Source organism: Sparus aurata, chromosome 2, assembly GCF_900880675.1.
Source record: "Sparus aurata chromosome 2, fSpaAur1.1, whole genome shotgun sequence".
Lineage (NCBI taxonomy): Eukaryota > Metazoa > Chordata > Actinopteri > Spariformes > Sparidae > Sparus > Sparus aurata.
Window position 1 is genome coordinate 10,458,841 of NC_044188.1, and position 21,207 is coordinate 10,480,047.

Consider the following 21,207-nt stretch of genomic DNA (forward strand, 5'->3'; position numbering starts at 1 on the left):
TTCCATTTGTTGGCTTAACAACAGGAGGTTATTGTACAGCTATCATGCAGTGGTTAGAGAGAACGATACTGAAGTTGGAGGGGAGGCGAGGGGTTTTCAGTACTGTTACATCATCCACGACCACACCAAATCCAGAGAATGCATCAGTAAACAATAGCTGACTATCATGAAACGCCAGAAGGAAAAAATTGCATCCCGTCGGTCTGCTGATGGAGGCTTCTGTAAATGTGATGTAAGCACCATTTATGCACCAGGTCACCCATGGAAGCATTCATTAAACTGATCAACAATATATTAAACTGCTGTTGCTTACATTTCATAGACAGCTATTCATTTCAATAACCCCCTATCTTTAGATCACTTATGTAGTGTCAGATGATTGCAGTGTATTTGGTTTAAATCCTCAAGGAAAATACTGTGGAAGGCCTTGAGATGCACTCTTTGGACTTTCAACCTACTGCCCCTGAGGATCCCCAGGCAAGGTACACAACACAGACCAAGTGAAGCTGCTTAATAGGCAACAATAGAATATTTGTATTTTTACTGGTTTGATCCCTGGTGTGGAACATGAAATTATAATCGGGTGAATTTATGTATGTGATATGATCTACTTTGTACTTTGTATGTATGTGACAGGGCAGGAGCAAAGCAAAACTGCGAAATGCAAAGCTCATTCACCACCGGTGAATTTGTGTTTCATCATCTTAAAGGCCTGAAATAGGTACATTTCACACTGAGCTTATTCCAACATGCACTCATGAAAATGTATAGTTACTACATTTATTAAATTAATGTAGGGAATAAAAAGTGCAGCATTTGTCTCCGAAATGTAGTCGAGTGGAAGTAGCTAGACCAGAAAATGGAAATACTCGGGTAAAGTACAATAACTCAAAAGTGTACATAAGTGCAGTACTTGAGTAAATCTACTTAGTTACATTCCATCATTGCTAACTATGGACACTAACTATGAAAATCAAATGTAAATGAATTTATTAAGGTATTGTCCTGATATATGTTTTATACATAATGACAGTGTGTCTATTCCATGGTGAGTCATTTAGGTCAGAAACAGAAAAAGAATATAATGAGATGCTGTAACACACATGGTTAGGGTTATTTACTCTGTTATATGTTAAAGACTGAGTGTTTTTTAATTATGTCTCCGCCTCTGGATGTTTTTGGGTCAGAGAGAGTTTACTGCAACTACAGCAGGCAGCAGGCAGGCAGGGCGGAACTGCTGTGTGCAGTATGTCGACGGAAGACGGGCAGCCAGACGGAGTTACTGCTTTACTAAAATAGCTAAGTTGTTAACATGTTGGCGTGCTAGGTTAAACCCCACAGTTTACCCACCGACATCGCGGACACTATCGCAGCTCGTTTCTGGCTGTTTGTTTTTTTGGAGGTGTTTGAACTTCCCTCACATTCCCCCCCCGACGTATTTTCACGAAGGGAGGCGGCGGTGGAGCGCTCGGCAGCCATCTTTGGACCTGCCTGGGAGTGGGATTCGACTACTCTGGCACCCCAGATACTTCGAGGGTGGGGATTTTTTAACCTGTAATAATTCGCAAATTTGTGTGTTATAATCGACTGACAGCGTTGGGAACCGCAAGGACTTGGCGTGCGAAACCACCGTGCCGGGTATGAAACCGGAAGAAGACTTTTATAATCCCAAACTGTTTTGAAATACGCGACATTCTCCACAGTGCTGAAACCTGGCCTGTCAGGAGAGGGTGAGTTTCAGCTAACTGGCTAAGCTAACTTAGCAAACATCACATAGGTTAGCTTGCTAATTTAGCAATATCTGGTTAAAAAAAAGGGCTCTTAAAGTTGTTTCAATTCCACATTGTTCGTGTCGTATCACGGGTGTTAATGTTGTAAACAGGTCGTGAATGTCGCTCGGGTGGTTTGATCGTATGACACGTAACTTACCTTAGCTAACGTTAAGTTTGATGTGTAGCTAACATTACAGTCAACGTTGTGCTAGTTGGGAGCTCCCAAAACCCTCTGAATTTGTTTGCGCACGCTTGAGAGTGGTGTTAGCTCTTTATATTTTAAGTCTCTGTTAGTCTGACTTGTGTGTGACAGCTGAGGCAGCTATTGGAAAGTGACAACTTTCAGAAAATCCCCACGAAGTGCTCTCTCTAATTCCACTTGTGGTGTAACTCCATTGGGGTATTACCTAGCCACAGGTAACTTAGGATATAACGCAGCAGCAGGTAAGCCAGGCCTAATAGCTTAACCCATAAATAGTTTTTGGTTTATTTTATAGATGAACTTGGTCATTTAACGCCAGAGTAATGATATTACTGTGTTTTTGTTTTTGTTTTTTTACAAGTGTTTGCTCTGATTAGGCCCAATTACCACCTTACTCAATTAATGTACTGTGATGTGGGCCTGCACATAAACATACATTGGCTGAAAGATCATAGTCATAGTTTGTCTTCTTTGGTAAACATGGGTGGTAAAGATAAAGGAAAGACTAGTGGTTATCTGATTGTTGTTCCAGGGACCGGATTGCCAAAAGGAAAATACAGACTTTACTGACTGACACAACTCCCAAGTGTTAATTAGGTAGTGAGTTTTTAAAACTCTACTAACTAACTAACTAAAATTTGAACACTCTTATTAGAAGTGTCTGAAATTGCAGTGCATGTGAAGTCAAGACAGATAATCACTAGTCAGAATGCTAACCAGGGCCCCTTCCTACCTCCCTATAGCTGTGCGAACAGGAAATGCTGAGAAATGCAGTGCAGTGAGGACATACATTGGGAATTCCAGCCCTCCAGCTTTGTTGTCCTGTCCTGCTGCATTCTTCTGCATGTGTGTGTGTGCTAGTTGGAACGCAAGGGTGTTTTATGAAGGTATCAGTTATCATCACTCACTTTTGTGCTCACGTGTCCACAGTTTGAAAATGCCATCATGAGATATGACAACAAGGCTCATTCATGAGCAACAATGTAGTAAAGGACAATGGCAATAAAGAGGCACACAGTCCCACATGGTAATGAGGCTTTATTTCAGGGCCGTGGCTGCATCTGTGTGGAATAGTGAGTTGTTCAGTGTTGTTGTGAGACAAAAGATGTCTGCTTCAACTGGGGGCTGTTTCTCCAGGGCTGGGAAAGAAGTCTTGTGACTCTAGCGTCAGCTCTGCATCTGTTTGCAGCTGATCATCTGAGCCGCATGGACTCAGTAAACTTTCCTCAGTGATCTTTTACAGTTTACATCTGTATTACAGCATTGGCGCAGTATAATAAATCATTTATTAGGGCAGCAAATAGTTAAAAGATAAAGCCTCGCAGTGGAGTTGTGGTTATGCTATATTCTGTCAGTTTCTCTAACCTTAAAGGGGAAGTACACCTAAAATTCAAAAAACAAACAAATGAGAAAGACCACATTTTCCCTCATATCCCTTGCGGTATCTAGCCACGCAGTTTTGGTCAGACGTGGTGAGCTTTTGAGATAAGGTTATTCCACACACCCTACTGTTGATATTTTTAGTATTCTTTTACATTCATAAGGAAGAAAGCCAACAATGACAGCTGTTTCCAGTAAGTTTGATGGATTATCCTGACTACTCCAGATACTATTTTTGGAAAGGCACAGTGCTTTTTACATTTTTAAATCTGATTTTTCAACACGGTGAGCATGGAAAATTAATTATCTGGATTGTATTCCTGTGGATTTCCTAAAACGAGGGCAAATAAAAACTAGATCTAGCAGCACAGCAAGAAACCTCTATAGATGACTGAAAAAGGGTGTTTTTTCTGTGTGTGGTTTTGTTCAATAGAGCCTTTCATCACTTGTAGGAAGATTTTATGGACAATGTTTGGTATGTTTGAGAACATGTGTCTATCAAGTACGTACAGGTTTAACAAGTAGTCCCAACACTGGAATGCTTTGTTTCAGTTCAGGCATCTCTCTCGCAGTGAGGCAGCATGTTGTTACCTCTTTGTTTGAGCTGAAGATTGTCGGCAGCGAGACGGTTCTTTGTATCCTCCTCACATCTGTCTACATACCAGTCGCTGAAGGTGTGAGGGGAGGTTGTCAGGACACAGCCCACTGATTTCCTCACTGTAGGTGCTGTTACTATGGAAACAGGAGACCTATCTCTTGCTGCCTCGGGATTTCTGACCGGCCATTCTCCATATTTGCACTTGACATCATGGTTGAGTTCATGTTTTGTGTATCTGTCTCTTGCTTTGGTTAATAGGCTCTGGTATAGTATATAAGGAGGCATTTTAGACTTACCTATTGGGGATTATTACTTATTAGTAAGGAAGAAAATATCTATCTTGATGAACTTGTTAAACCACTCTTGGATCATCTGCTGTCCATTAAGTATTAATAATAACCCCTTGTACTTTATACTGGGGGCACACACATTGTAATACTCCTCTGTTGCTGTTGTGTTTTTTAGCATAATCACTCTTGCTTTTCCTTGTGCTTTTAGTTCTGAACACATATGAGACCGCAGTCCTGCAGATGAGCCATCGGCGGGGGCTTCCAAGTCGCTGTCGCAGACCCAGATAGTTCCTGGCGGCAGCGGCATTGCCCCCGACTCCCCACTATGCCCAACAGCAGTCGGGCGGGGAGCCTGAAGGACCCCGAAGTTGCAGATCTCTTCTACAAGGAGGACCCAGAAAAGCTCTTCGCGGATCTGCGTGAGATCGGTCATGGCAGCTTTGGTGCTGTATATTTTGTGAGTATTAGACAAAATAGGGCTGTCATTTTAGCCTCGGGCCATGTTCAGTGTGACATGAGACCATCATTCATCTTTCACTTCAGTGAGTTCACGTTATTTGCACATAAGGACAAATAGGGATCTGGCAAAAAAATAAGGGATATAGTTAATCAAATACTTTCAAGGGCACATTTCTGTTATGGCACTTTGAATGCTGATCATTGTTACAAAGGATAATAATTATGATAAACGGTTCAATAATTAGGGAAATCCTGTCCAATAGTTCCATGAACCTTTTACAATAAGTGTAGTGTGGATGTGTTTCAGCCTGTCACGTCCGTGCAGAATGGGCTTGAAGATTTGGGTTTTGTAGCCTTGAAGGTCATTCGGATGATATTCATAAATCATTCTGTTTCGTTTCAGTATTCAGCAATTGGAAAGGATTGTCCCCTGAACTGCAAGGCCTTTAGGTCCTATTAAATATTTCAGAATGATTCTAAAAATGCAGGACTGTTTTAGCGACACTGTCTCAGTGTCTCAGGCTTGACTTTCAGGAAGTTATTGGGCAAGCCAAATTTAGAGTAAAAATCAATTATTGTGATATTTTATGATTTATGAAGGTGCATTTTGTCTCAAGATCTCAGAAAATTCGACCTTTTTAGTCTGACTTGGTGCTTTTAAAGCCTGACAGATATCTTGGCTGTGTGATTTTATCGGATGATATTGGCCTACCACAGAGATTGATGTTGGTGTCCAATATACAGCAATATGATATTGCCACATTGAGTCTGTGTAGTCTGAATTCTTACCATGTAGTTGAGTCTTTAATACATATTGTGTTGTCATGTTTGTTAGTGCAATGAGGTCACATATTGTGTCTGTCGATTTAATAATGCAAAAAAACATTACTTATGCTTTACAGGCAAGTAACAGAATAAATGGATCATAATGGGTATCACAAAATGGTAAAAAGAATATTACCTCCTCTGATAAAGCTGTAGTTGAATGTGAAGTAACACTGATGTGTAACATATTTATCATTCAGGCACGGGATGTGCGGACAAATGAGGTGGTGGCCATCAAGAAGATGTCATATAGTGGAAAGCAGTCCACTGAGGTATGCTGGCTTTCATTAACCTATATCATGTTGCAACATGTTGACTCATTAATTTGTTGTGTAAGTTGTTATAGTACACAGATTTGTTTTACTCCCTTCACAGAAATGGCAAGACATAATCAAGGAGGTGAAATTCCTGCAAAGAATACAACACCCAAACAGCATAGAGTACAAAGGATGTTACCTGCGAGAGCACACTGCCTGGGTAAGAGGATGATGATACTCTATGAATAAAAAAACATATTACCCACTGATTGATCAAAAACAAATTGACAGTAAACACTCTCTTTCATTGCAGCTGGTAATGGAGTATTGTCTAGGCTCTGCTTCAGATTTGTTAGAAGGTGAGTTGGAAACCTTTGAAACTCATCATCACTGCACAAGACTACATGTCTTGAGATGGGAAGTCTCCCTTTTCAAGTTTATCCTTGATGTTTGTTTCTTGATTGACATCACTGTTGGTGAATGTATCTCTTCCAGTTCACAAGAAACCTCTGCAAGAAGTTGAAATAGCTGCAATCACCCATGGTGCTCTTCAAGGGTTGGCTTATCTTCACTCCCACAATTTAATTCACCGGTGAGTGTTTCAAGTGTACGGGAGCATACTGAGCATCAAGTGCTTGTGCTGTCATGCGTTCTGTCTTCTGTGTGGAGTTGTAATCATTTCCTCTTCTGTGTTTGACAGGGATATCAAGGCAGGAAACATCTTGCTGACAGAGCCAGGGCAGGTAAAACTAGCAGATTTTGGTTCTGCCTCCATCGCCTGTCCGGCCAACTCCTTTGTTGGGACTCCATATTGGTACGCTACAAAACATGCATGTTAACAATTCCTCTCAGAACATTGCAGATTTTCATTTACGTATTTTTATTGTGCTGAATGTTTGTTTTCTCAGGATGGCCCCAGAAGTAATTTTAGCCATGGATGAGGGTCAGTATGATGGAAAGGTGGACATTTGGTCTTTGGGAATAACCTGCATTGAATTAGGTAAGGTCCCAGTTGTTACATCCACATCCATCTTTTTTTATGTTTTTACATGCAACTCATAGCCAGCATTCATTTTGCTCACTAAGTCAGTCAGTAACTTAATAATGTTGCCCTTCTTCCTCTCATTATTTCATTTTTCTTCACAACATCCTGACTCCTTGATGCCACACGCTGCTTGGCCTGCAGCTGAGAGGAAGCCTCCACTGTTCAACATGAATGCAATGAGTGCCTTATACCATATAGCACAGAATGAGAGCCCCATGCTGCAGTCTAGCGAATGGTGAGTTTAGAATGACATCTATAAGAGCTGTTGTATCGATTATGGAACAAACTGAGTCCATAAAATGACTAAAATTCGATCCCTTTCTCATTTTTTTTAGGACGGAGTATTTCCGAAACTTTGTGGATTCTTGCCTTCAGAAATTTCCTCAGGATAGGCCGAACTCTGAGGAACTCCTAAAGGTAAGAATCGAAAATGTGATTATAACAGACATGTTATGCTTAATGGTTAATCCTTGTAATAACAGCAGAAAACAGGATTTACATTTTCTGTGTTCTTTCTCCAGCATGCATTTGTCCAGCGCGAACGACCAGAATCAGTTCTAATAGACCTGATCAGTCGGACAAAGGATGCAGTGCGGGAGCTGGACAATCTGCAGTATCGTAAAATGAAGAAGATCTTGTTTCAGGAAGCCCACAATGGCCCCACAACTGAGGCACAAGACGAAGAGGAGGTCTGTCATGTGACTATTAACCTGCTCTTAGTTTGCATCTCTGTCTTTTGTCATTCTGTCATCTCCAGATTAGTATGGCTGTATTTTATAGTGTTGTGTCATCCAGTGTTAATAGATAGCATGCTTGTGACCATGGTACTCTCTTCCATGTATGTTATTTTTAGGAGCCAGAACACAGTGTGGGTAGGACGGGTACAGTGAACAGTGTTGGGAGTAACCAATCCATACCCAGCATGTCAATCAGTGCCAGTTCCCAGAGCAGCTCTGTCAACAGTCTAACAGATGCGGGTGATGATAAGAGTGAGGTGGACATGGAGGGGGACCACACAGTCATGTCCAACAGCTCTGTGATACACCTCAAACCAGTAAGATGTTCAGGTTCCAGTCCGCCCTGATGTCAAAGCTTCTTATGGTGTTAACTGTTTTGTGGTTGCTTTGCTGTATCTTGTTCTGCTGTTTACATGTTCTTTTTGCCTACCTTTCAGGAGGAAGAGACGTATAACGAAGCATCAGAACCTAACACACGGCCAACTGAGCCACAGTCCCAGCCTACCCACACTCCCCGGCCGAAACGGAACCGCGAGCACTTTGCCACTATACGCACAGCCTCAGTGGTAACAACATAGTTGTTAACTAACTAAAATAAGTGCTTGTATACCAGCTGGCAATGGGTTGTTTAATGGCAAAACTTTTAACATTAAGCATTTTCTTTTAGGCTAGAATGAACAATTTTTTGTTGGTAATCAAAAGCAGAGCAGTGATTCAGCTCGAAAAATGTGTACACTTGAAACAATTGTTAATTTTCCCCATATTGTCTTAAATACCTCACATTTATATGATGCATATCGTAGACGCATATATTTATATATATACTTGTTCTTCCCACCGACAAGAATTTAAGACAACCTGTGTCTTGTGTTTGCCAGCTCACCCGCCAGATTAAGGAGCACGAGCAGGATTCTGAGTTAAGGGAGCAGATTTTGGGCTACAAGCGCATGAGGCGGCAGCATCAGAAACAGCTGATGGCTCTTGAAAACAAGCTGAAGGCTGAGATGGATGAGCACAGACTCCGTCTGGACAAGGAGCTGGAGAACCAGAGGAATAGCTTTGCCCAGGAGATGGAGAAATTGGTTAAGAAGCACCAGGCGTCCATGGAGAAAGATGTATGCTCTCAAATAATTTATGTGTTCACATAAGATTTACAAAATACAGGCTATTAAGATCATATTGATTATTATGTGTGTTTCCCAATTAGGCAAAAACATTTAGCAATGATGAAAAGAAGTTCCAACAACATATTCAGAGTCAGCAGAAGAAAGAGCTCAACAGCTTCCTAGAGTCCCAGAAGCGGGAGTACAAACTTCGCAAGGAGCAACTCAAAGAGGTAGGGGGATCCAGGAACTTTGGGCCCCATACACAAGTCTCCCAAAATATCCTGTTTTTTTGGTTAGCAAATGGATATCAGACTGTTCTGTGAGTGACCTGCTATCTTTTATTTTTCATTCAGGAGTTAAATGAAAACCAGTCAACGCCCAAGAAAGAAAAGCAGGAGTGGTTGTCCAAGCAGAAGGAGAACTTCCAACACTACCAAGCAGAGGAAGAGGCCAACTTACAGCGCAGACAGAGGCAGTATCTGGATCTGGAGTGCCGCAGATTCAAACGGAGGATCTTGATTGCTCGCCACAACATCGAACAGGACTTAGTGCGAGAGGTCAGCAGTCCTACATCGTACTGATGCGTCTCAAATGTTGCAAATATTAAATTAATCCCTGGTGCCTGACAGTCTCATCTCTCTCTTGTTTGTCTCTCCATTTGCAAATAATTAGGAGCTAAACAAGCGACAGACCCAGAAGGACTTGGAACATGCCATGCTTCTCCGGCACCATGAGTCCATGCAAGAGCTGGAGTTCCGCCAACTCAACACCATCCAAAGGACAAGGGCTGAGCTGATCCGCCTGCAACACCAGACGGAGCTCACCAATCAGCAGGAATACAACAAGAGGAGGGAGAGGGAGCTTCGGCGCAAACATGTTATGGAGGTTCGCCAGCAACCCAAGAGCCTCAAGGTGAGAACTCTGCATGTGGGTGGGGATGTACATTGGATATACAGAAGACGCTCTTATTTCAATGACAATATGATGTTGCCCTTGATACTTGTAGGATATGTTGAATAAAGAAATCACTATTCATTAGGGGTCTTATTTTTCATCTTGAATATGCTTAGATGTGCTGAAACATTGATAAAAGAGTTAGAAGGACTGAATCAGTGTTCTGGGTGTGTGACTTTTACCCCTTCTTTACTTAAGATTGAGAATCAAAGCTTTCCCATGTTTCTTAGCGCAAAAATACTGATTTAGTGCAGACCTTGTGCAGATAATAAGGTTCTGCTTTTGCATGTTGTTCAATGCTTGTTTTTGAAAACAAAGATATAAATAATTGAATCAATTCTTTTAGTCCAAAGAGCTACAGATCAAGAAGCAGTTCCAGGACACATGTAAGATCCAGACCAGGCAGTACAAAGCACTGAGGAACCATCTGTTGGAGACTACACCAAAGTCAGAGCACAAGGCTGTCCTTAAACGGCTGAAGCAGGAGCAGCACCGCAAACTCGCCATCTTGGCAGAGCAGTATGACCACTCCATCAATGAGATGCTTTCCACTCAGGCGGTAAGTCTGCCAATGCCAGGAATGTAGTTGTGACGTTAGACCATGATGCTGCCACCCAGTGTTATATTTTGCCACCTTTTTAGATGAAATGCCAAAATAAGTTATGGTTGTATATTTACATTTTTAAGGTTATGTCCTCTCTGTCTGTAGCTTCGTCTGGATGAGACTCAGGAGGCTCAGTGCCAAGCCCTACGAATGCAGCTACAGCAGGAGCTGGAGCTTCTCAACGCCTACCAGAGCAAGATCAAGATGCAGACAGATGCTCAGCACGACCGCGAGAGGAAGGACCTGGAGCAGAGGGTGTCACTCCGAAGGGCCCTGCTGGAACAAAAGGTTTTTCTCTATTAATTGTTCATGTGGAGATTTACATTGGGCTGAATACATCAATTTACTAACTGTGTTTTTTTTTCTGTAGATTGAGGAGGAAATGATGTCCTTGCAGAACGAACGCTTGGAGCGAATCAGGAGCCTGCTGGAACGCCAAGCCCGAGAAGTTGAGGCTTTTGACTCGGAGAGTATGCGCCTGGGCTTCAGCAACATGGTGCTATCAAACATCTCCCCAGAGGCCCTCAGCAATAGCTTTCCGGGGGCTTCAGGAAGTTGGAGTCACCATCAACAGCACCCATCCGGTAGTGCTCAAGGGCCACACTGGGGTAGCGGCAATCTGGGCCCAGGATCGAGCCACCAAGGTGGCCATCACCACTATCACTCCAGTCCAGGAGGGGCATCTATGCAGCAAGGCTGGGGGCAAAGCATGCAGGGAGGTGGGGCTCCATCACCGTGGGGCCACCCATCAGGAGTCTCCCGCAACAGTGGAGGTGTACAGAACAGCCCCCAAGCAATGGGGAGGACACCCTCAGGAGGGCGCAATGAGCAGGGCATGAGCAGGAGCACCAGTGTCACCTCTCAGATATCTAACGGGTCACACCTCTCCTACACATAGATCCCCCGTCAGCTCTGGAGTCAGAGGTTGAGCGTGGCGGCGATGAATCCAACAGATACAGCAGAACAGACTCTGCGACACTTCGCCTCCGCTCTTCCCGTGTACAGATGTGGATGTGTGATGAAATAAATGTTGCTCAGGTCAAAAGGGCTGGAAGAGACGCAGCCCGTCCTCACGGCAGTTTATCGGCACACATACAGATCCATAAATTTATGTTACATAAGCAATTTGAGTGTCAACACATAATACTCCCATTTGTTTTTATTTACAGCTCTCTCTTATGGAATTTTAAAAACATATGTTTCGTGGTATTCACAGCCATTGCTCTCATTTTGCACATGACACACTGTTCAAAAGCCTTTGACACGTGTTAAATATGTCCTTAGAAATGTGGTATCAAACAATCACAGTAAACTGATTTTTTATTTAGCGACCCCCCTCGCTCACTCTGCCGATTCATATTCAGTTATACACTGGTCGATTCTCTGATGGTGGTTAAAAGTGCAGCGGACCTTACTAATGATGCTTTGCTGTTGTGATACCAGCCTGCTGAAATGGTCATTGTGATAAATTAGATTATTTGTTTCCTTTTATTCATTAATTTAATTTCACCTGATTTTCGTGGTCAGCCAAAAGGAGACTTTACAAATTCAGAGCCAAATAAACTAATCTTAACAGGCTTATGCTACAACACTACTACAGTGCCTTTTAGCCTTTGATTATAGAAATCAGTCTCAGATGTTTATAGTTAAATATTTTAAATCACATCACCAATTTATAATCTGTGCCAGTGTATGTTTAGTGGTTTTACCTCTGGAGGTCGCAGATACTCTTCTCAGATTATTATATTCACTGTGTTAGCAGTAAAGTTGGTTTAAGTCTTATACATGGTGAGAAATAGAAAACTACTTGTGTATATCAGTAACTACATTTTTAGGGCTTTAGAGTGGTGGTACTTGCACGTGTTACAGAGAATGTCATTGTACACATTTACAGGAATTGTGAGGAGAAAAAGGAGACTCATTTGCCTTCAAAAACAATCCTAGTATTGATCTGTTGAGTTTTATTAGTGCCTTTTTTAAACAGCTGCCTTTTTCGAAGCACTTTATACAGCTAAATGTGTGTAAGACTGATATTTGGTTTCTTTTCCCAAAGCACCTGGTGGGGGGGTGTTTTGTCGGTACGCATGTAGTTAAGTTGAGGAGTTGCGCTAACCTGTGCTGCGATTTTTTTTTTTCTTTTTTAGGAGCGATCCCCCAAGTACAGACAAGGCCAAGTGTGTGTTAAAGCGTCCCCCTTCCTGCAGCTTTAACTGTTTTAAACTGTAGCCGTCGTTATCTGCTCTGTGTGTGTTTGTTTGAATAGAGGGTGCTGCAGTCTTGTTACATGTTTTGGCTACAGTTTCCATAAAACAAACTGAACTAAGTTAGCTGAAAAGAGTCCATTATGTGCAGGCAGATAGCTTAAGGTGATTGTCATGACCATGACAGCAGGCTTGGCACTACTAAGACAACTAAAACACTGTTTAAATGTTGGGGCCCAGTTAAGAAACACTAAAATGTAAAAGGTGCTAAGTTATATATGTTACACCATCTCATCAGAACCCAAGAGCAAAAGGTGACTGAATCAAGCACATGCTCACAAGATGGCATTGTATGCACACTCAGAAATTACAGCCAAATACAAAATCAATGTGGCAAAAAAGCACTTAGGTATTCCTTTGATAGCTCTAGCAGCTCCTCTAATAATATCTGTTTCTGTTCGCTCCCTTCTCTCTGGTTTGTGGTTGAAATATTCCTGGAGAAGTTTTAACAGCCTCTCTGTTCAAGTTAGGCGTTTCATTTCCATTCACAGAGATGAAAACACTTTACTGAAAAAGGCCTTTAAGGATAATGATCCAGAGATAATAAGATTATATACTCCCCTTGAATCACAAAGCTGGAGTTAAATGTTCATATGTGTATATTTTATTAAAGACATTTAAAGACTAAACATTCATTTTAAGAAAATCATTTCTAAAACTAACTTTATTTAACTGACAGACCACGCTGATGTTAGCAAATCTTTCACTCGCGGAGTGAAAATGGTGTTGAGTTGTCTGGACGTAGCTCATTGAAAGATATTCTTGGTTTTGTGTACACAGACAGAATGCCTCATATGCATGTATTTGCTGTCATCTCCTTTTAAATGCCACTTATTTAGTCGGCCTCTGCAGAGTTCATTCTCCCCAACTGCGCACGTTTGTCCCCATTCCACTCTGATTCAGAACCACCTTTTCAGGCACCGGCTCTTTTCTGAATGTCATACTGTGATATATTCATATCACGTTTGAGGACACAAAAATGCTGGGGTCTTTTTCTTAAATAGGTGGGATTTTAATTTTCTACATGTGTATATAATCCTACCTAGAAAGTTATGCATTTTATCAAGTTACATATGGTTTGGTTCCAAAACTCTTTAAAACATTTTTTTTAATGCCAAGTGACTAGTTCCAGCTACTGTAACACAGCAGGTTATATTCATCATTTCTTTTCTGATTTATTGATATTTGGTTAAGAAAAGGGGGAATGTATTTATCATGATCAGAATCTAACCTTAATTCAAAAGCCAAGGCCAAGAGTTTGAATGTTAGGCCAATCAAACCTCACATACATGCCAACCTTAAGTTTGTATGCACAATTTGTGTTCACTTTTATGTCAGTGTTGTGTGTGAGGGAGTCTTGATATTTTTGTCAATCATTGTCAGTGATACGACCTTTCCACCAACCTTGATTTTTATTTTATTTTTTTATTTTTTACTTTTTAACTTTGATGTCAAATTTTGTCCTACTGACTGAAAGCATGTGGGATACTGAATGAGATCGGCAACAGAAAATGGTGATCCTTTATATGGTCAAACACTGTGCCATACCTGAGTTGCCAAGCCCAGATACCACTGCATTGTCTCATCTCCATACTTTTACCTATCATTGGGCTGACGGCATGAAATGTATGAAACATAAAAATAAGTTGGTTTCTGGTCTAGTGGCCAAAGTTTAAAAAAGAAAAAAAGGCTTGAAAAGAAGATGTGGTGACAGGCAAATTATGAAAAGAGATTGCATTTCTTTGAAGATGTCAGTATTCTTCTTTGGCACATTACCACTACAACTCATAACCTGTATTAAACTGTATAGATGGTGGAACTTGTTATGAGTCAGAGAGATTATGAAGATATTACGGAAGAGATGGTAAAGTACTAAAAGTGGATTTAAATTGTGTAAAAAGATTCATAAAACAGAATAAAAAATAGGATCAAATGTACTATTTTGTTTGTATTATATTTACCATTGTGTTGGCAGAGGGATATTGAACAGAAATCAGCTGTAATAAAGTAATTTTAGTATAACGTCTCGTCTTGTGTTTTCTTTTTTATTGATTTATTTTTGTACCTTTTAATAGTCTGGCCCTTTAAATGAGCACTATGTATGTTTTGAAGAAGAATATCAAACATTAAATATTTACAATATAAATAAGGAAATGATACAAACTCGGAAATGCTTTTTTCATAAGTGAATAAACAGTCATGAAAATAAAAGAGAGTTTATTTAGTTTTCCAGGCGCAAAATAAATCAATTAACATCTTTATCTGGTGGTTAAAATGTCTTCCCAAAAAACTACATGGTGCACCTTTAAAGTACTGTGCCATACACTTCACAATATGGACGCTACTTCCATGAGATTGCAGAAAAAAAAATCAGTGCGTAACCGGTACCGAGAAATTCTGAAGGAGCTTGGTGTCAAAAATGCAGGTGAGTACCTAACGATTAGTATGAAATTGAAGCTGCAGCAACACTTTGGTTCACGTGTTTCAGTCCTTAATCAGACATGTGGTTCAGGTTTCATGTGTGGATCAGGTGTACCCCTCGTTGATGCCCTGGAGAAGCTGAGGAGCCAAGCTCCTTCAGAATTTCTCGGTACCGGTTACGCACTGATTTCAATAAGAATCCTGAGAGGTCATGGAAAAGAGGAGCCTCCAGTTCTTCCATGAGGCGAGTAAATGCAACAGCATACAGGTTAAGTCTTCGCTTTCCAGAATGAATGCACTGAGCCTTGAAGTTGTTCATGCATGGTTTATGGTAGGCTATACCATTGGCAACCATATCATGACCTTGCCCAATCAGTCTCAACAATATGTCATCTCTACCCAGTTTCTTGGCTTTCTCCTCAATGGCCTTTTGACTATTTATTGTGGATACCATAGATATTGGTTCCTTTCTTCGCAGCCACTGCTTATTGCAAATTACACACCTCTTCTTTGCTTGAAATTTTTCAGTGTTTCGCCTGTTGAACCTGACATCATAGTGTGAGGAGGTGAATCTTGGATCAGCCAAATCTGATGCTCGTGCACTCATATCAGCTGAACGTTTCTTCTCAGCATATTGGTAGCTCTTCTTATTTATGTACCAATTTCGACATTTTGGGTGCCACTTTGGTGCACTGTCTTCCAACCATTTTTCTGATGCAGAATCATTGAGCCGTCTTTGGAAGACCTCATCTTGACGAGCATCAATGGCTTTTATAAACTTTTGTTTTGTTATGGGAGTAATAAAATGTAGGTATTTAACAGAGTGTCCTTGACATATGATGCACTTTGTGTAGTCAGTGCTTTTATCTTCACAACTCTTGCCACGAGACTCATGTTTCAGCGAGATGGCAGTGTCACCCACATGTTTCATTGGCTGGCTTGTCATCTTGCTACAGGAAGGAACATACAAAAAAAATTACTGGTCAATGTCATTGTAATTATGAAGTAGTGGATACAATTGTGAATAATTGCAATATATTGTTCTTTAAAAAAAAGTAATATTTTAAACATAGCATATGTAGTGCAGCCTTAATCTCAAAATACTCACTCTATTCTTTACTTGTGCCAATTACACACAAAGGTGTAGGTGTGGCATAGGTGTACATGTGACCCTACACAGCACTGCACAAACAACAAATGGTTGGTATGTCACATGAAATACTCTCAATCAATGATAAAAAATATATTGATAAAATGAAAAATATAGGACAAGGGACTTACAGTTTCTTTCAGAATGTTAGCCAACAGTAGCTATCTGTGCTTGCTAGCTAGCTTACAATTGCTGAAACATCAGAAAAAACTTAGATTAGCATAGGTGGCAAGCAAATTGTCCTTCTGTACATCATATTAATGTAAATCCTTCAATATTTTATAAAAAAAAAAAATAATATAAAAAAAAAATATCTATTGATAAAATGAAAAATATAGTACAAGGGACTTACAGTTTTTTTTACAATGTTAGCTAACAGTAGCTAACTGCGCTTGCTTGCTAGCTTACAATTCTTTCAATTGCTGAAACACCAGAACAACTGAAATTAGCATATGTGGCAAACAAATATTGCCCTTCTGTAAATTATATGAATAAATTCTTCAATATTTTATAAATAAATAATATTTAAAGTATATTTACCTCTTTCGAACAGCAAGCAATTCAGAAAACCCCAAGTGCACTGCTTTTTCACTTTGGGGAGACCAGAAATAGAATGTTGTCTGATCATGCCAGTTAACATGTAGTTCTTCACAGTAGGGATTGCATTGTTTGGAGCCAGCCTGTAGCTTTCCAGTAGCTAGTAGAAAGGCTATCTTGGACTCAAATGGAAGCTTATGAATTACGGAAGTTTTCTATATACATGTTAGGCATAGATATTCTCCATAAAGTGCTGAAAAATAATCATTTTCATGAGAGTTTGTCAGGCGAACAGTACTTTTTTTTGTCTTTTTTTGGGATGTTGAGGTCAGGGTGATATTAAAATTGAGTTGCAACAAGCCCCAGAATCGTTTTTTCATGCCTCCCCCTATGTGTCAAGATACTCGCTGCCAAATTTTATAGTTGTATGACTGTTTATGCCATTGTAGTACCTAAATATTTGCATTTACATAATTTCGCCAGGAAAATTACCCAAGAAGAGGGGTTTTGGCCCCCTGTAGCTTTCCAGCAGCTAGCTGACCGGGTTGTCCACCCAGGTTTTAATCCTTGAAGGTCCTAGATATCATTTCTGGTGTCAAACCTTTTACAACGCTCCGTGTCTTTTCCAAAAAACTGGGATTTTGCCCCCTGGGTTTGACTGGACCTCGAAAAGGCCCGAGAACCACAGCTTGTGAATCAGTCAACCAATAGCGTGACTGGTTCCAGAAGCGGAAGTACATGCAACGTGGAATGTGACGAGCATTGTAAACAAACAAAAAAAATGTTGAGCTAGACTGGACAAGGAATGCCGTCTCACAAGTCTGTTAATTGAGTAAGTAAATAGCCTTAATCGATATTCATTCCTCTTACCTTTGTTTCGGCTCCGTTTACGACTTGGACTCGTGACAAATGTAACGTCACGTTAGCTGCAACACAAAGTTAGCTACTCCAGTTTGTTAGCTAACGTCACTCTTGTGCATTTTCCACTTGAAGTTTTTCCAATTATCGATGGATTCATTACGTTTACATTTAATTGTTAAGGCCAAAACACCAATGAGAAGCTAGCTACGCGCACAAGATATACAAGTAGCGGTTGCCTAGCTGGCTGGCACGGCTAGCTTGACTTTAGCTGCCAAGCTAATGTAGCAAGGCTAAAATGCATATATTCCCTCCATCCAGGACATTTACAACTATGTACCAATAATTGTAACGATACAAATGTAGTGTTCTAGTTCTTGCTACTTAAGTTAACATATCTTGGTGTTGTTGTTTTCCCAATAGTCGACATACAAGCTATATTGTCATTAGCTGAAATGTTTGGATTCAGATATGCTAACTTTATTTTAAGTGTGAGTTTACCCAATGTATAGGCAACATCAGTGTTTTCAGTGTGGTTTCTCATCTTGTGAGGTTGCTCAAACAAAAGGTAAAACTAACAAGAGAGCCCTCTTATCAAATGTGTGCTGTAAATATCTGTTACAACTGGTTGGCTACAAACATACAGTGTTATGTTATGTGTATTATTAACACTTAATGTTTTTACTTTATTGCTTTTGTGTAAATCTAGTTATCCAAATATTCCCCATAGCAGTATTTCATATTTTATCTGTAGATCTCAAATACCAATCAGATTTGGGGCTGATCTAACTTTGAATGTGAATGTTGAAAAATACTTTATTTGTTGACTACAAAACTAGATGCTATATACAATTTGGCAAAGGATGATGTGAAAAATTCATGTCGTAATCATCCAGGGCTGATAATCGGTCTACTTTTTTACATTATGCCCTTTTTTAAGTGTATATTTGTGTAGAAAAGTTGTTGGAAATCTTGTAAAGGAGAGTAATGATGTACAAAAGGCCGTCCAAGTGAACTGAGAACAGCAACAATTGTGTTCACTGAAACCCCCGGTTATTAACGTGACACTAAACAGCATAATTTGATAAACATAAGACATTATAGTGATATCATCTATTTAAATGAAATGGCAAAACATTTTATGCTCAACATTTCTATCATCATCCAACCCTGATTTAACTTAATAGTATTACTAGTTCCATAAGGCATCACTTATTTGTGCTGTGTTTGGTTTCCTCGCAGAGCTCCAGGATGTTGTGTGAAGTCCTGCTGTCGTCGCTATGGTTCCTGTTTGTTATCTTTTGGGTCGAAACAATAAGTATTTGGCTGTTTCTGTCCATGTTCTACCAGGACAGGGCATTTTACCACTGGGGAGATGGGTAAGAGATGTGTTTGTGTGGTCAACTTCTTTATGTGTATCATATATTCGTACTAGGTTGTTCATCAGGCTCAGTATCTGTAACTTTGTTTTTCCTACCAACACTTCATTGTCAACTGACTTGGAAGTTGAGGGAGAGAAGCTAGAATGACATTTGTTCAAAGTTAATGCAAGTCTCCATCCTCTTGATAGGACCCAAACATAGACCTTTAAGAGTCCTCAAGCCACTCTGGAACCAATGGATGGAAAAACACTTAGGGTCTAATGGGGGATGTCATAATGGAATCAGTGTTGTGTGTACTCAGCTCATGGGGTAGTGAGCATGATTTTTTTTAACATTTTTTTTTTTACGGAACCATTCTTTTGATATTGCAGGGTATTTGCAGATGATCCCAGACAGATGATTTACATGTTGAGCAGGTGAGAAAGTTGTTTTTACCCTGATTGATTAAGTTTATAACAATTTGAAATATGAGCCGTGAATTTCAGTTCAAGGTGTTATCTCCTGTCTCTCTCCAGAGTTGATGCCCAAATGCAGACAGAGATGCAGACCTGAGATGGGACAAGACCAAGAACTCTGCTCGAAGGACTCCGAACAGAGGGCTGTTGCAGTTAAATAACATGAAATGAAGAGCAGCGGCTGTTTTTCCTTTGCACTGACTGCTTCGCACACTGCTGTGCATAGTCCTTGTTACATTGTAGGCCCATTCTTAATAGTAGGTGGTTGAGAGTTACCGCATGTGTGAAGATGCAACTAAGACGTGGAGGGAGGTCCTCAAGAATTGATGTGTATCACATCTACCAAACTAACATTTCTATTTTTCACTGTAAGATTTTTGAGGGAGCTGCATGAAAGCGCTTGGTTCACAAAAGATGAGTTCAGCGCATCTCTTATTTGTTTAAACTCAATTTTGAGACTTTTATTGAGATGGTGTTTGGATCATAATGCCGTTCTATGCAACCATTGTTGTTTTTGTCTCCAGCTATATTTTTGTTTTCAATGTCAGATTGCAGTAAATCTGTTTTAAGTTAAGCGTACGAATGTTATTAAGAATGATCAAATGTGTGTTTGATGCCACAACAATTAACAAGGAGCTAATTTTGAATATCAGAGGTGGTGGAGTCGTGTGCTTGGGTGTAGATCTAAGTCTGAACAGAATAGATAAATCATTTAAATAAATGTAATTTGATTTTTAGTTATTCAAATAATAAATGTGGGAATTTATGATTTGACCATAGAGTTTTTATTTGTCATATGAAAAATCATCTCCTACAGTAGGTAAACCAGCAACAGTATCATCCGTTGATAAAAGGATGCTGGGCAAGAGATGTAGTCGGTGTAAGCCTGATCAATTGGATCACCGACTACTGCAGCAAACCACCTGCAAGGTTTTGAAGTTAATTGTTAGGAAAAGAAGATTTGCACTTTAAAAAAAATACAGATCTATACTTCTATTTATATTTAACAAACAACATATGAACAGAAGTGTTGCCACCTGTCTGGCAAGAAATAAAGTACCAATGTATTTCAGTTCAGTAACTAGTTTAAGAGTAGAGAAAAAAAAATTGTACTAACTGTTAAAAACGAATCATATACATTTGTATTATGTACAGTATTGTTTACAGTATGAATTAGGTAGCAACACAAACTCAAATATTTATTTTTTGCATAACTGAATAAACAAGCTGTTCTCAGAGGAAAATAAGGTCCCCAGATCACTGTTTGAAGGTAGAACAGTGGCAGGGTCCGCCACATATCAACAAAGTAAAACAATGAAATTGTGGTGTCCTTAAAGGTCAGTTTGTTTAACAAAGAGTTTGTTTATTTAGGCATAAAAAACAGTAAATGAAGATCTTTCGCTCCAATTCAAAATGTCTTCCACAAAACTGCATAGTGCACCTTTAACAAAGGAAAGAAAAAATACATTTTCTTACATTTTGAGCTTTCTCATAGTACTTGAAAGATGAGTGAGAATGACGGTTACCATTTTCACTATTACAAGTCTGTATTTTAAAGCAAAATAGTCACACAATGTCACTTTTAAATATTTCTGCTTCATCCACTGACTGGAAATTTTCCACATCTTGTGAACTTTATCTGCAAATCGATTTTTCTTCAGTTGTCATGTTTCTCTGTCATTACCAAGCTGGTTATTACACGACTGAACTGGAAAAGCTCCATCTGCTGATGAGGATCACAAGATTGGACTGTAAATGGATCTTGTGTTAAGAATTCTGTGTGAGAAAAAAAGGAGCAATGTTGTGTGTGTGTGTGTGTTTGTGTGTGTGGAGCGTAGGGTAGTTGTCCTGTCAAAGTAATATGTCAATGTCTCATCCACTAAATGTAATAAAAAGTGAAATACTTCTAAGATA

The 21,207-nt window shown here is 39.9% G+C and overlaps 1 protein-coding gene and 2 long non-coding RNA genes across 5 annotated transcripts; 2 read left to right on the forward strand and 1 right to left on the reverse strand.

The window, feature by feature from the left end:
• The first annotated feature begins 1,224 nt into the window (after positions 1-1,224).
• On the forward strand, positions 1,225-14,512 carry taok1a (TAO kinase 1a). Of its 3 annotated transcripts, none has more exons than XM_030441266.1 (20): positions 1,225-1,730; positions 4,451-4,699; positions 5,727-5,798; positions 5,902-6,003; positions 6,097-6,142; positions 6,279-6,375; positions 6,484-6,597; positions 6,692-6,783; positions 6,970-7,063; positions 7,164-7,245; positions 7,350-7,517; positions 7,682-7,882; positions 8,003-8,131; positions 8,444-8,680; positions 8,773-8,901; positions 9,025-9,228; positions 9,344-9,583; positions 9,972-10,184; positions 10,335-10,517; positions 10,600-14,512. In XM_030441266.1, the coding sequence occupies exons 2-20, from the start codon at positions 4,568-4,570 to the stop codon at positions 11,125-11,127; spliced, it is 3,063 nt and encodes a 1,020-aa protein (XP_030297126.1). In that variant the 5' UTR covers positions 1,225-1,730; positions 4,451-4,567; the 3' UTR covers positions 11,128-14,512. The 3 variants fall into 3 exon arrangements, with proteins under 3 accessions (XP_030297126.1, XP_030297136.1, XP_030297147.1); XM_030441276.1 differs by having other exon boundaries at positions 1,225-1,638; XM_030441287.1 differs by having other exon boundaries at positions 1,225-1,536.
• Positions 14,513-14,690: 178 nt separating this feature from the next.
• On the reverse strand, positions 14,691-17,334 carry LOC115596349 (uncharacterized). Its single transcript, XR_003986887.1, has 4 exons — positions 16,602-17,334; positions 16,193-16,253; positions 16,020-16,093; positions 14,691-15,861 (listed from the first exon to the last, which is right to left on the reverse strand). It is a non-coding gene; the product is annotated as an uncharacterized LOC115596349 (long non-coding RNA).
• On the forward strand, positions 17,277-21,194 carry LOC115596346 (uncharacterized). Its single transcript, XR_003986885.1, has 4 exons — positions 17,277-17,430; positions 18,699-18,835; positions 19,210-19,254; positions 19,354-21,194. It is a non-coding gene; the product is annotated as an uncharacterized LOC115596346 (long non-coding RNA).
• Positions 21,195-21,207: the final 13 nt, after the last annotated feature.

Excerpts from the sequence above, each read along its gene's own strand:
- taok1a (XM_030441266.1), top strand. The coding sequence starts at position 4,568 with ATGCCCAACAGCAGTCGGGCGGGGAGCCTGAAGGACCCCGAAGTTGCA. Across the intron at positions 6,376-6,483 it reads TCCCACAATTTAATTCACCG|GGATATCAAGGCAGGAAACA; the intron begins GTGAGTGTTTCA and ends TGTGTTTGACAG. Across the intron at positions 8,902-9,024 it reads GCAAGGAGCAACTCAAAGAG|GAGTTAAATGAAAACCAGTC; the intron begins GTAGGGGGATCC and ends TTTTTCATTCAG.